General features: G+C 36.6%; 1 protein-coding gene across 3 annotated transcripts in view; it reads left to right on the top strand.

Moving 5' to 3' along the window:
- The window catches only part of LOC6035746 (beta-1,4-glucuronyltransferase 1), a 146715-nt gene extending 136254 nt beyond the window's left edge, over positions 1 to 10461 (top strand). For all 3 annotated transcript variants that reach the window (XM_038257234.1, XM_038257233.1, XM_038257235.1), the window contains 6 exons: positions 369 to 548; positions 4868 to 5030; positions 5092 to 5357; positions 5422 to 5597; positions 5662 to 5795; positions 6356 to 10461. In XM_038257234.1, the coding sequence (XP_038113162.1) occupies positions 369 to 548; positions 4868 to 5030; positions 5092 to 5357; positions 5422 to 5597; positions 5662 to 5795; positions 6356 to 6553 (1117 nt within the window). In that variant the 3' untranslated portion in view covers positions 6554 to 10461. The remainder of the gene's footprint in view (positions 1 to 368; positions 549 to 4867; positions 5031 to 5091; positions 5358 to 5421; positions 5598 to 5661; positions 5796 to 6355) is intronic.
- The last annotated feature ends 5402 nt before the right edge of the window (positions 10462 to 15863 follow it).

Here is a 15863-nt window from a genome sequence, read left to right as displayed (position 1 = left end):
CGGTGTAGTTGTTTTTTTAAAATGTTTTAATAAATAAATAAAAATATATTCACACGATTATAAACCAATGGAACTTTCATGTTTCGCAAGCTGCTTGACATTTCACGTGTTCATTAGCTGTGCGATAAAACAATTTACCCTACCTCATCACTGTTGAGGTTCAAGTATGAAACTTTTAAAAGCAATTTACTGCTTAATGAGCTCGCGAACGATCTGCTAGTCAAATGTTATAAAACACTTGAGGCGCTGTTCACACTTGTTTATTGTTTATCTGTTGCTGTTGTTATTAGGCACTTGTCACGTTCGTGCCCTTGAGGCGTTAATATCTGAGGACAAAATAAATCAATCTCACTTCCCTTCTTCCGCAGGTCCATCCTGAACTGTCACGACCGCGACTACGAGCCGTACATCGGCCAGCGCGGTGACTTTTGGGTGCTGAAAAACTACGTCCGGGCCGAGCACGGCGAGCTGCGGTGCCACGAGGCGATCACCTACACCACGCACGCCGACTACACCTTCCTGGACAATCTGATCCCGCTGCTGGAGAGGTACGTTTGAGGTGATGGGGCCAAGGTCGCGAACAGCTTTTTATGGGTCTTTTTGAGCAATAAGAAATTGGCTTGGCTGGTATTTTTGGCTGAAACTCTTTATTCGAGACGAATTTTATGGCGATAAAAAAAGAACCACAAACGACCCGTAGATAACGAGAGAGGGACCCCTCTTCTGCGGATGGGTACTTAATTTATTTGCAATTAGCATCTGTCTGGCGCCGAACGTGCCTTTGAAGATGGCAACCAGTGATAGTAAAACCAACTGGACATTATCACATTGTCGAATTTTAATTTAAATAATGGTGTAGGCTTTACACGGATAGAAATTCTGTAAGCAAATGCGTTAACTGTTTGTTGTAAAATTTGTAAACTTTGAAATTTTCCCGAAATCGTCATCAAATTGGGTACTAAAGCCCAATGTCAATTTTTATGTACAACGGTAAAAAACTAAAAATCATGGCTATTTTGCCTTCCTCACTGAGGAAAGGGTATAAAATCACTCGAAAATTAAACTTCATAAATACATGTTTTTTTAAACAAGTTTATCTAAGAACTGGCTGAATCGATTTTGGCCGGTTTAGCCGTATGCGGTCCGATTTGGATTCCCGTAAGACCCTATGCAAAATTATAAAGTTTAGTCAAGTGTTTTAAAAGTTGAGCTAAGAAAAAGATTTGTGTAGATAAAAAAAGGGTGAAAACAGCAAAAGTTCCGGTAGATGACGTAGGTCTAATCTTTTACCGCAGTGCTTTTTGAGGTGATTCTTCAAATTTCCAATAGGTGGCAGCTCTAAGGTTGCTAGCTTAAGCTTTTATTCGCGATTAAAAGCTCCATAATTCCGCCAGATGGCGCAAAGCATCGAAGAATGACGATTCAAATTTTCGCTCAAAAATAGTTTTGAACGCTGGAATTTAACAAAACAGAATTCGCATACATAACCTCAAAGGCCAAAAATTTCAATCGACATCCTTCGCTCTGTTCTGCTACTCAACACTAGATGCCGCATGTTGTTTAGCTTATGAATGCCAATGGAAGCAACGTAAATAATGTTTTTATTGGCATTCATAAGCTAAACAACATGCGACATCTAGTGTTGAGTAGCAGAACAGAGCGAAGGATGTCGATTGAAATTTTTGCCCTTTGAGGTTATGTATGCGAATTTGCAGGCCAAGGGTGCATGATACTGATAATACTCGTTGGTTGACACATCTAGGTGAGGAACATCCCGGAAGGAGCCCAACTACATCCGTAGTGCTGTTTGGACAAAACAGCATGGCTCTGGTTCCTTGCAAGTGTCCTATTTTCTTACCTCCACGTTGGCTTGGTTTAGTCATCATGATGACAAGGTGTAACCTAGCTGGTAGCCTGTGGAAACGACTCGTAAACCTTTGACCAGCGAGGGTCAGAGTCGAGACGGCTAGAAGAAAGGGGCGCGTCAATGTGGGAAAGGGAAGTAATTTGTGATTGTCGACGGTATTGTTTTGATTCGCAGTATGTTGAGTCAACTGCTCTGGATGTACCTGAGCATCGCAGAACGGGGTTTCTCCTCTTTCCATTTCAGCTAACAGCTTTCTTCTGTTTGTTTTGTTTCACTGATTTTCTAAAACGGCTTCTGTTTACCATCCTCCATTTGATTTCGATTTTACTTATTTGATTCTCTTATTTCTCAACGCTTTTCCACTCTATTTTATCAATTGATGCTGCTGTAACAAACTGTCTTCTTTTCCTTAATTTGGCAGCGATGTCAATTTTGTGACTTTCTTTATTTATCTATTTGAATAATTTCTCATCTTCCCTGTAAGTTGCCCTCAATACAATCTAAGCTTGTTTGTTACCTCTATTTATTAACTATTGTTGATTTCTTTATCTATTTCATAAATTACTATCTTTCTTTTATTATTGATTCTTTACATAGTATATTTCCTTCACTGTCCATTGTTTTGAAACTTCACCTTTTTCTTAAGCAAGTGAGGTTCGAGCCCTTACTTAATTTATGGAATGATTAAAGGATTAACACAAATATTGCTAATGTAGCCCGTGGGAGTCGCTCAACCTGCATTCCTGTCACACATGAGGTCTGCACAGCTGATTCCACGTAGATTTTTCCCGCCAGTAATGACAGGAAACGTTGACAAACGGAATATGTGCCAAAATCATAAGTGGTTTTTAACATATGAAGGGAAATCATCGTGAACTGGAACTGCCGGTCGTTAGCCCGGGTAAAGTGGAAACGTTGAGATGATTGTTGTCCTCTGCTCTCATCTCGCAAAATCCATACAGAGAACCACGTCTCATTCAACCGGCTCCGTGGCTTAATGGTTACGGCTTCTGTCTCCCAAGCAGAAGGTTCAGGGATCAAATCCCGGTCGGTACCTTTGAAATTTGTAATCAGGAATTTGAATATGAATAAAAACTAAAATGAATCAGGTGGGATTCGAACTCACACCTTTGGTGGTGGTGGTGGTGTGGGACGCTAAGCAGTCGGCCATCAGAAGGTTTACACTTTAGCAGTGAATTGATCCGTAGTGTTGAAACATGTTATCTCTTCTTCTCATATTATTAAATACGCGCTGATCCCTGATTTGCCTGAGGGGATTAGAAGTCTAAATATAGATCGAGTTTCCTTCAGATGCTTGCTTCTATGTTTAGGTGGGGCCAAACAATGCCCAGCGACCTCGGAATTGGTCCGCAAGGAGCTCTGTCATTCTGAAATGGGTCGTTGGAAGCAACGCGAGGGCTATCACCACCTAATACCCGGGACTAAGATAAGCTGTATCAGCATTCGGCATGTACACAGTCTGATACAAATTATACTTTCCCATAATTTCGCTACCGGTTAGCGGGTATTGGATTGGACCACACACACACACAACACAAATATTACTAATGTACTTTTGCAAAACTTTTCTAAAATGCTTAGGACCAAAATATTGTAACAAAAACCGCGACAAAAGAAATAGCAACAGACAGGGTTGTTAAAATATCAAAATATCAGCTCTCAGCAACTACAATTATCTCGCCTGAATATTCATGCCTCAAATACAACTGCTCTTCTCTCTTCATTGAAACTCTCAGCGCCGAACATAGCCGAACACGTTTTCGTGTTTACCCACTCGCGATTGACATTTTCCTTTTCCCTCTCATTCTCGCTTCCACGAACTTCCTACCGCAACAGCGTTTAACCACAAAAGCCGCCACAAAACCAATTTTGCAAACGCAGTTTGAAGGGGCGTCATGCGTGGTCGGCTCCTAATCGCCATCTCGCGTTCTCTCATAGCAGTTTTCGGAGAGATTGAGAGACTCAGCGGTGAGAGCACATAGTCGAGGAAAAGGGAAGGAGTGATAGAGAGAGAATGGCATCGCTGGGAATCACGAGACATAAGAAGATATCTCACAAGCTATAGTGACGGCCGCTATACTCTCGGATATTTTTGGTGCAGAGATAATCTATTGATAGCTTTTCTATCACTCTTTTGCAACACTGGCAACAGATAAACACGACTCAACAATAGGGAAGATTTCAGGAGAAAACAATACACAGTAAATAACAATTACTTTTTGAGCTCAAACTTAAAATATAACAGTTTTTGCTTTAATGAAATTTGATAAGCACACTATAGATGGTTAGGCGCACTTATACTTGCATCAAACCCTACGTAATGTACCACCCCCGGCCGAGTTAAAATGCGTAACCGGAAAAGAAGGTGTGCATGCCTGGCACGAACACTCAAAGCGTGTTCTAGCGTGTTGCTCGTACTGACTCAGAGCAAGGGTGAGATGTAGGTGTAAGGGTAGTGCGTGTTCGTCGGGAACCTGGTGCATAAGATCGGTCAAGGCCCGTTCTTACACTGAAAATTGCGAATTGCGAATTGCGAATTTGAGGTTATGTATGCGAATTTTGTTTTGTTAAATTCCAGCGTTCAAAACAACTTTTGGGCAAAAATTCGAGCTGATACTTTGTTAACTTTTGATGCTCTATCATTTTAAACAATTTTTTTTTCAAAATTATTTTTTTTTCAAAATCTTTTTTATTGCATTAATTTGTAGAGGGCAAAAAGTTTACACTCGTACTACTTGAATTTTTTTCAATAGTTGTTCTAAGAGCTGTAAATTCAATTTTAAGTTTGCAATCCTATATAACCGAACAGCGATAATTTGAATCGTCATTCTTCGATGCTTTGCGCCATCTGTCGGATTTATGGAGCTTTTAATCGCGAATAGCATTTTGTTTCAATACAAACAGAAAGAATCAAAAACATACATATCTTTTCAAATGATACTAACTAGATTTTATATTTTATTTTTCTTCTCTCCACAGGTGGAACGCCCCGGTCAGCTTAGCGATGCACGCGCCCGGAACCGACTTCCAGCCCACCGTCAACGCGATCAAGTATCTGCGGGACTGCCTGGCGGAGAGTCACCTCGTGCGGCAGTTTGTCACGTTTCATATTTATTTTAGTAGTAAACATATTCCAAAAAACGTAAGTTGACTTTTTTCCAGTGTAAATGTTTGGTTGTTAATTTTTAAACATTTCCTTACAGGTTCCTAAGTACGAGAAAGTATTAGAACCCCCCTACAACTGTTCGCTGCCGGCGCCGTACTTTAACGTGTCGAGCTCGCAGCTGTACAAGACGGCCAAGAAGCTGCTGTACCCGGTCAACGTCGGCCGGAACATTGCCCGGGACGCGGCAATGACGCACTTCATCCTAGCTAGTGATATCGAATTGTACCCGAATCCGGGCCTAGTGCATAAGTTCTTAGAGATGATAGCTAGAAACGAGCCGGTGCTGCAACGGAAGAACCCAAGGTTGGTCGAATAACCGCTTAAAAGACACTGAAACAAATCTTCACACCGCATTCTTACATTTTAGGGTCTTTCCGCTGTCAATCTTCGAGGTGGACAGCACGTCGCCGGTGCCGCGGGACAAAACCGAACTGCAGGAGCTGCTGCGGAACGGGAAGGCCATCTCGTTCCACAAACGGGTCTGCTCCAGCTGCCACGGCGTGCCCAAGTCGAAGGAGTGGATCGCGGCGAATGAAACCGATGGTTGGTTTGGACATCGAAATTCATTGTTTCTGAATATTGAGGATTTTTTTTTTTTACTTTGTAGATCTGGGCGTGTTCCACATCGGCAAGCGGGTGGGGTACTTTGTCCACTGGGAACCCATCTACATCGGAACGCACGCCGACCCGCACTACGACGAGCGGTTAAGTTGGGAGGGCAAAAGTGATAAAATGACGCAGGTAAGATTTCAAACATTGCTTTTTATTTAAAATTCTTAAAAGTCTTAAAATTCTTAAAAAAATTAAATTCTTGAAATTCTTACATAAATTCATATAATTTTTGAATCTCTCAAAATTATTTAAAAAAAACTCTTGAAATTCTTAAAGATCTTAAAGTTCTTAAAATTCTTAAAGTTCTTAAAATTCTTAAAATTCTTAAATTTCTTAAAATTCTTAAAATTCTTAAAATTTTTAAAATTCTTATAATTCTTAAAATTCTTAAAATTCATAAAATTCTTAAAATTCTTAAAATTCTTAAAATTCTTAAAATTCTTAAAATTCTTAAAATTTTTAAAATTCTTAAAATTCTTAAAATTCTTAAAATTCTTAAAATTTTTAAAATTCTTAAAATTCTTAAAATTCTTAAAATTCTTAAAATTATTATTATAATTCTCTCAGTATTGATCCAAGTAACCACAGGAGTCTATCTAAGACTCCACACTGAGTCAAAAAGAACGGTTCAATTTATTGATTGTCACAATAGAATGCCTCAAAACTTTTTTCTTTCCTTCCCTTTCCAGGGCTACGCCCTTTGCGTCCTCGACTACGATTTCCACATCCTGGACAACGGGTTCCTGGTGCACAAGCCCGGCATCAAGGTGCTCAAGAAGGACCCGAAGCGGGCGATGCTCGCGGCCAAGACGAACCAGCTGATCAAGAAGATCATCTACCCGGAGCTGCAGGTCATGTACGGCTCGCGGAAGGGCTGCGCCGTATAGTTGAAGGGGAAACAACCGGCGGTCCACTAGTATAAGGAGCAGCAGCAGCCTCAGCCGAAACGATCCGGGTCCGGTTCCGGAAATGGCCACGGTGGCAGCGGCAGCAGCAGCAGCGATGGTGGTGGTGGTGGTGCAGGTGGTGGTTTCAGCCGGTCGGACGGATCTGCGCAGGTCACGGCCGGGGTCGGCAACTTTCTGGTCACGTTCCGGGAGCGGCCGCGGCCGCACGTGGCCGGACGGCGCAGAAAGGGCAAACGGAAGGGGTACGTCCGCCGGCGGAAGTAAGTCTTGTTTAATTTTTAAGTGAGAGCAGCAGCAGGTAAGATCGAGTCTAGTTTTGTATTAGGTATTTTTTTTTCGATTCGGGGATGAATGAACGGGATTCGAGAATGCAACGAGAGAGAAAGAGATAGCGAGAGTTTTTAGACGTCTAAGCAGAAAAGTGATATAAACTACTGTCTTAACTATACTCTTAGGGTTAGGGATGTAAGAGGCGAATAAGCCGGAGGTGGACAAACTATAGGCCATTTTCTATAGTGATGATTTGGAGAAAAAAGAAGTTTGGCACATTTCAACACACGGGAATAAGAAAACTATTTGAAAATCAGAGCTGAAACAAGGAAAATAACCTGCAAGAAAAAAAAACACAAATCGCGGGATATTTTTTAAATCACTTTTACACGGAAAAAAGCAAATAAACAAACCATACGACTTGAAGGCATGGAACACTCACCAAAACGCGCAACACTTGTAAAAAATACTTGAAATATACACATTCTCAATCACAGACAAAATAAGCAGCAGCAATGGACGGAAGTTTGAACCAATAGCGTTACCATAACTTAGAAATTTTGACTGTTTCAATGGAAGTAGCATAAAGTTGAGCACGAAAATCCTGAAAGAACAACTCTCTATCGCATTTCTACGTCATTTACTATTTAGCAAACCTCTTTCCTCTCTGCCTTTTCAATAGATTTGATACGAGCATTTAGTTCAGTGCAGCGTCACAGTAGGCCTAACAACCTCTCTTTTCCGCGATGATATTTTCACATTAACCGGTTCACGAATTAGGTTAACCTATTTTTTCTACATCACCGTTCGAAATCGCTTAGATTTCGGCAAAACTATTTTTTTTCGTGAATTTCTATCAATTTATGTAGAATTTTGACATTTGTCTCACTTATAACAGTCTGTGCTTTATTTTAAATGTTTCAAAAGTGAAAATAATTGAAAGCATTTTTTATTTGACAAAGAATCAAAGAAGGCCGTTGCAAATAATTTTAAAAGTTTATGTTCCTTACTTCTGGCCAAAGTCTAGGGGGAGGGGAAAACAAAAAAAAATGAAACAGCTTGCCATGGTTTAAAAATTTCAATGAACAATGTGTTGTAAAATGCATTGTACATCAGTGCGGTTGTTTTACAATCATGAAATGTCGAAAAATCTACAATTTGACAAAAAAAATATTTTTTCGGTTGACATAAGCTTTAAGAATTATTTGTAACTGCCTAATTGCTTTGAAAAAAAAAAATATTTAAACAAACAAACATGTTGTGACATTATTTGTTTAGCTTGAACCTTTTTCGCAGAATTAGAATCTACAACAACAAAGATCATCTGTCAAAATCCAAAGTTGATTATTTTTTTAAGGTAAGGCGAATTTTTCGGTTGTCGAAAAATATAGCGCAGCGAAAACCGAAATTTATATGAAATTTTTCTGCAAAAAGAGAAGACAATGTTATCCGATGTTTGCTCTGTAGCAATGTTAAGGTTGCCAAACTGGATTGATTTTAGTTGCGTTTTATTTTCTTGGTTTTGTTTCAATATTGAGGCGTTTCCGAACCAGTTTGGTAGCTAACTAACCCAACAAATTCAGTTTGGGGTTTCGAGTTTTCTAGAATTCTGTCAGATTTTTTTTTGTGCCACGCAATAACATGTTTTGATCTGATCTGCCAAAGTTCGAAAATAAATCATGTACAGAGATAAATACGATAAAACTTGCCCAGGAAATGGTTCAATTTTTACTTTTCTAGTAATCTCCGTATAATATCCGCTTTGCGTGACAGTTAAATTTTAACAGTCGAAAACCCTGTCTAACCTTTTATAATCAATATACTTAGGTAAAAACCGGGTTCAGATTACGTGAAAACTTTGTTAGATAAATCCCAATTTGCTTTGATATAATTTCAGAATTTCGGTTCAAAATAATCATTTTTGTAATTTTTAGTCTGAATTTTGCTTAATTTTTTTTCAGCAATATCTTATAAAATACCGTACTAAAATACACATAAAAACACAGATCTTCCTCTTCCACCTGTCCAACTATATTTCATTTTCCAACTAAGACAAAAAACAACCTTATTTCTCGTTTCAACTATAAGATGAGTGCCTTATTGTATTGGAAAAATGAACAAACAAATAAAAAACCAACAACACACAAACAAGAAACAAAAATAACACACACACAAAAGGTAAGCTGTGTATAAAATTACTCGTAGACTACAACCCCATTTTTGTGTAGATATTAGGTGACACTAGAAAACAAAAAAAAGAAACACCCATTTTTATCATCTTGGTCGTCTGTCATAAAAGCATAAACAAACAAAAAAATCACACACACAAAAACACTCACATTTGAGAAGGAGTTTTAATCGATTCTTCGTTTTTGAAATTAATCAAATCAAATCTAACGTTGCGTTGCGTTCCAAAATCCACTAAATTAAATGATCTTATTCCTCCAAGACTCTCAAAAATCAGAAACATTTCAGTTAGAGAATTATCCTAGGTAAAACAGCCAAGTAGCGAGGCGAAACATGTGCTCATTTAAACAAACAAAACAAAAAAACTGTAAATTTATCGCTAGTAGTTTTAAATTTGTATATTATTTCCTCCTCAAGTAGGCGAACCATCCCAAAAAATGGTATAACGAGCAATTTATTAAAGCATAGTTTTTTTTTCTCACAACTTTTTCCTACCAATAGCGTTTTAAACAAAACAAAAATGGTACCAATAGACTCAGCCTATTGATTACGATTAGCGAAGCAAACAAAATAATACGGTGTTGTATCTAATACAAACAGTTAGCACGAACGAATTAAATTTGCCACTAGAAAGTTGCTTAAGGGCATACTTTTTCTCTTGTTTTTAAAACTTAGAAACTTAGTTTTAGCTAGCGTTTAGCGGTGTTCAGTTGTGGAGCAAAAGCAAACAAACTGGCAACACTGTGTGTATAGATCTTACTTATACATAGAGAACGACAGAGATGAAGCACATTTTACAATACATACCAATACAGACACACACACAGTCAAACCACATCACACAAAAGAGGCAAAACATTAAACTAAAGAAAACAAAACAACAGAAAATTTCATATCCGTGCGTGACAGCGCGAACGCAAAAAAAAAACAAACACAAACAAAAAGTTATCCAATATGTTAACGACAGAAGCAAACAAACAAAAACTTAGGCATGACTTATTTATTACCCGTTTTTTAACCTAGTGCGAGTAGTGCGGAAACTCAAATCAAAGAATCAAATAAAGAGAACAAAACAAAACAAAGCTAGCCACTTCACACTGGAAATATCTCCCTCTCTTTCTCACACAAGTACACAACTACACTCAAACACGACACGGAAGTAAAAGTCATTTTAAAGAAGACATCACACACATTTATTCACGCGCATTATACAAAGAAAGAGTAAAGTTACGGTAAGTGAGATAAACGTGAAATGAGAAGGTGAGAATGCGATTTTGGAGATGTGTGAAGAAGAAAAGAAAAAAAGATGAAGAAACAAACTATTGTGAACAGAACAATGGATACACAAACACACACACAAGCGCCCAACTCTTTTTAGTGAGCGAAGTAAGACAACAACAAAAACTACAAGCCGAACAAAATAAATGTATTCAAAATAGTTTTGGCAAATTTAGAGTAATGGAAAGTATGAGAAATCCTGCAGAGAAGCTGCAAAACATTTCAGATCCATCGTTGTTCAAAGCGGTTTTGATTTGCTTAGATAGTTTATTTTTGGAATTTCGTTCAGAAAATACCAACATTTTCCAGTCCTGCTGGAATTTTATTTATTTGTATTTGGCACAACCTTGTTGGGGCCTTCCCTATGACCAAAGACGCAATTTAGTGTAATTGGTTAACTCATACAAGTCTCTATACGATTTTGGCAGCTGTCGATACAAAAATGGTGCGTAAATATTCCAAAACTTTTGAATTAATTTTCTGACCAATTTGTTGGTGTTTTCGGGAAAGTTTAGGGGACAAAAACCCGCAACCATAAAGAAGCAAGGTAAAAAATGCTGCCTCCGAGTTATAAATTTATGAAAAAGTAGTGATTTTTAGAAAAAAACTAACTTAATCCACCTATGTGGTTGATGCCTTCCTCACTTTTAACCAACAATGGGTGGTTTGGACACATATTTCAGCTTTTTTTTAGATCCAGAGAAATAAGTAAACAGATATAACTTAAGTGGTCATAACTCGAGACAGGGTTGCCACATCTTCAATGTTGTGGACTCATTGGAAAGGGTTTTCGATTACCTAACCAACGATGGGTCGGATGATAGATCCGGACATCGTTTGCATACATTTAATTGAGATCCGGCTTCAAAAAAGTACATAAATATTACTTAAGTGGTCATAACTCGAGACAGGGTTGCCACATCTTCAATGTTGTGGACTCATTGGAAAGGGTTTTCGATTACTTAACGAACGATGGGTCGGATGATGGATCCGGACATCGTTTGCATACATTTAATTGAGATCCGGCTTCAAAAAAGTACATAAATATTACTTAAGTGGTCATAACTCGAGACAGGGTTGCCAGATCTTCAATGTTGTGGACTCGTTGGAAAGGTCTCTTGATTACCTAACCAACGATGGGTCGGATGTTGGATCCGGACATCGTTTAAATGCATATAAATGAGATCCGGATACATGTGAAAATACATTGTTATACATAACTTTTGAACTAGTTATCGAAACTTCAAACAATTCAATAGCGATGTATGGGACCCTAAACCAAGTCGACTGCAACTGGTTTGGTCAAAATCGGTTCAGCCAGTGCTGAGAAAACTCAGTGAGAATTTTGGTCACATACATACATACACACACACATACACACACACATACACACACACATACACACACACAGACATTTGTTCAGTTTTCGATTCTGAGTCGATATGTATACATGAAGGTGGGTCTTCGAGCTTTTAATAAAAAGTTCATTTTTAGAGCAGGATTATAGCCTTACCTCAGTGAGGAAGGCAAAAAATCGAAATTTCATGCATAAAATTTGTTTGACCCCATTGTTTATGCAAATTTGAATTTGCAATCGAAAAGTACTTTACAGATTTTTTGATAACGTGCCTTGTTTTCAAGATATAGCCACCGAATATTGTGGTGAAATCAAATTTTTGCTGGCTATGTCATGAAAACGAGGCATTTTATCAAATAATCTGTAAAGTACTTTCAATTGCAAATTCAAATTTACATAAAAAATTTATGCATGAAATTTTAATTTTTCCAAAAATCTCAAACTTTTCAAAAACTTGCTTTTGGCCCTAATAACACATAAAAAAAATTCGGGAATCTAAAAATAAGGATTTTGAGAAAGTGAGTTTTTGTTTTTTTTTCTATACATTCCTCATAAATATCTGCAACTTTGTCTAAAACACCAAATTGATCAGAATTTTCCTTGGAATGTTACAGATTTTCGAATACAAAAAAATCTTCAATTTTTTTATAAATTGTGAAAGCTTTTGATGCGTGCTTCGAATTCAGTTTAAAATGCAAAAACAAAAGAAACTGGTTTTGACGATTTTCAGGCAAAATTCTTACTTTCAATCAATTTTTTCCAAAATTTATTAAGGCATCTGCAGGGTTCGGGTGCAAATTTGGCTTATGAATACCGAGATCAATTTGCCACCTTGAAAAAACTCCGTCATCCCGGGCAGACGGTAATAATAAAATTAATAATATTTCAATAACAAATCCTGTTAAATTAACAAAAAGTGTTATTATTTTATCCTGAACTTCAACTTCAAGCAGAAAAAATAATAACAGTTTCTGATAAAATAACGAGATTTGGTATTTAAGTGAAATTATATTGAAAATGTTTAATAACATAAGAGTAATAATAATAAGAGAAAATGTTATACAACTCAACTACAACAGCTCTTCTATTAACAAGATTTTTTATTCGTTTGGTATTCTGACTTGGAAATATTTCCATTTTCAATATAATTTCACTTTAATATCAAATCTCGTTATTTTATCAGAAACTGTTATTATTTTTTCTGCTTGAAGTTGAAGTTCAGGACAAAATAATAGAGCAAATCCAGCTCAAATCAGGAATTTTTCTCGTACTTTTGTACCCGACCTTCTCCGATTTCAATGAAACTTTGTAGACATGTTATCCTAGACCTATATAAGCCATTTTTGTGTATGTGGAGCCAATAGTTCTCGAAAACAACATTTGAGAAGGGTGTAAGGTATTTAAATATTTTTGTATTGTGCAATTTAAAAATTACTGTATCTCGAAGCAGTTGCGTCGTATCAAAAAGTGATCAAAGACAAATTTGTAGGAAATTGGACGAGCTTTCTGAAAAAAATACACTGAAACAAAAATACACAACACTTACATGAGATTTTTTGATTTTTAAGTCTAAAACTTAAGTTTAAAGAGGATGTCACGATTTTTTTTCGTTCAAAATTTTTGAGAAAATAGCCTAAGATGTTACCAAAAGACTGACGAAAAATGCAGGATGGTATGTTACTCCTAAAAAAATACAAAAATCATTTACTAAAACTGTTTTTTTTAAAGTGGCCTAAACGTCGAAATTTTCAAAAACCGGTAGTGGCAATCGATTCCCCAGACAATTTTACATAAAAGTCTCCATGTTGACCATTGTCCTATGTCCAATTCTTGGGAAGATATAGCGGTTTTAAAAATAAAAATGTTGAAAAAATGGTTTTTTTGTGGTTTTTGGCAATTTCTATATGACAGACTTGGTTTTTCAGTCTGGTAAATATTTTTACCGGAAAGCTAGTCCAATTTCCCATAAGTTTGTCTTTGACCACATTTCAATTGGATGTATGTGCTTACAGATATAAGCTAATTTACTATCCAGGTTACTATACTACACTGAAAAAATATGACGTTTTCAGTAATGAGCAATGTAATTAGCTTATATCTGTAAGCCCATACATCCAATTGAAATGTGGTCAAAGACAAACTTATGGGAAATTGGACGAGCTTTCTGATAAAAATATTTACGAGATTGAAAAATCAAGTCTGTCATATAGAAATTGCCAAAAACAAAAAAAAAACATTTTTTCAACATTTTTATTTTTAAAACCGCTGTATCTTCCCAAGAATTGGACATAGGACAATGGTCAATATGGAGACTATTATGTAAAATTGTCCGGGGAATCGATTCCCGCTACCGGTTTTTGAAAATTTCGACGTTTGGACCACTTTTCAAAAAAACAGTTTTAGTAAATGAATTTTGTATTTTTTTAGGAGAGACATACCATCCTGCATTTTTCATGAGTCTGTTGGTAACATCTTAGGCTATCTTCTCAAAAATTTTGAACGAAAAAAAATCGTGACATCACCTTTAAATTTAAGTTTTAGACTTAAAAATCAAAAAATCTCATATAATTGGCGTGTAGAAAGCTCGTTCAATTTCCTACAAGTTTGTCTTTGACCACTTTTTGATACGACGCAACGGCTTCGAGATACAGTAATTTTTAAATTGCACAATACAAAAATATTTAAATACCTTACACCCTTCTCAAATGTTGTTTTCTAGAACTATTGGCTCCATATACACAAAAATGGCTTATATAGGTCTAGGATAACATGTCTATAAAGTTTCATTGAAATCGGAGAGGGTCGGGTACAAAAGTATCAGAAAAATTCCTGATTTGAGCTGGAATTGTTCAATAAAATTACCATAAATCGCACAAATGGAAAAGTTTTAAAGTGTCCATAACACAATCAGTTATTAGGGGACCTAAGGGACTTAACTTAAATTTGCTAGAACTATGGAATAATTTTGACCATTTTAATCGTGTTCATTTATTTGACCATGAAATGGAGTCCTTAAGATAAAATAAATCCGATAAAATTAACTTTTGAAAGATGTTTTTTTTTAATTTTGCGTCTGCCAGATGTAAATTTACACATTTATAGAGGTAAAATCAAACCTTTTTTGAGATAAAACCATGATTTTTTTTACTGTGTAGTTAAATTCGCTACTTCCACATATTGCATGCAATTTTTGCTTGTATGCAACAGCGACGAACCGTCCTAATTCTCCATGCAAACTTTGGAGATAAACCATTCAACCCTATCTAAATATTTTTGAAAAATTGATTTTGAGACCTGAAACTTCATGCTTCCCCTCGCGTTGAGATTTTGTTGGTCGGTGGTACAGTCATCCCACATATTCGGAACACCCACAAATTCGGAACACTTTTGTGGTAATTTGTCAATAGGTTGCAAAATGCAACTTTTATGTCGTCTCTGCTATTTTTAGGACCTTCATTTGGACATTCTCTTGCTAGTTCACTAGTAAAAATAGTACTTTTTGAACAAATAAACTCATTTCAAGACTATTTTATCAAAAGCAGCAAAACACTGTCTCCAAATTGCTTGTTCCATAATTGTGGGATGTTATTGTGCCTCCCACAATTGTGGAACACCTAAATTTAATTGATATTTTCACAAAAAAGTTATCAGGCCATGTTTAAAACATCACTAAGCTTGAGTTTTATTGGTTTCAGAGTGTGGAGTCATTTTTTTGTAAAAATATGTACTCCTGGAGAGAAAAAAAGTTTGCTTACATCGTAAGAAAAAAGTGTTCCGAATTTGTGGATTTCAAGGGTCAATGTTTTTCTTTAAAAACTTGATATAAAACGTAAAAATGCACAGTCGGTCTATACATCAATCGAAAGATCACAAGAAAAGCTTTCACATGAACGAAAAAGCAAATCATTATGTTCAATTATCGATTTTCTATGATTTGTTGAACATTGGCAGATCTGTAAACTGTTCCGACTATGAGGGATGACTGTATTGGTTTTTTCCTTCATCTATATCTTTTAGGCTTGTACAAATCATAAAGTTGTTTTTTTCCTTATTAACAAGCTTATTTTTATTTTCACACTTCATGTTCACGTTTTAAGTGCACTACTTAAGGGTAACCAATAAAATACACAACAAAAATACCCTTGCAATACGGCACGCACCACATTCCACTCCAGGTTGCTCCCACGTAGTGATACA

Source organism: Culex quinquefasciatus, chromosome 2 (assembly GCF_015732765.1).
Source record: "Culex quinquefasciatus strain JHB chromosome 2, VPISU_Cqui_1.0_pri_paternal, whole genome shotgun sequence".
Taxonomy (NCBI): Eukaryota; Metazoa; Arthropoda; class Insecta; order Diptera; family Culicidae; genus Culex; species Culex quinquefasciatus.
Note: the sequence above shows the minus strand (reverse complement) of the source record. Positions and strands in the feature narration are given on the sequence as shown.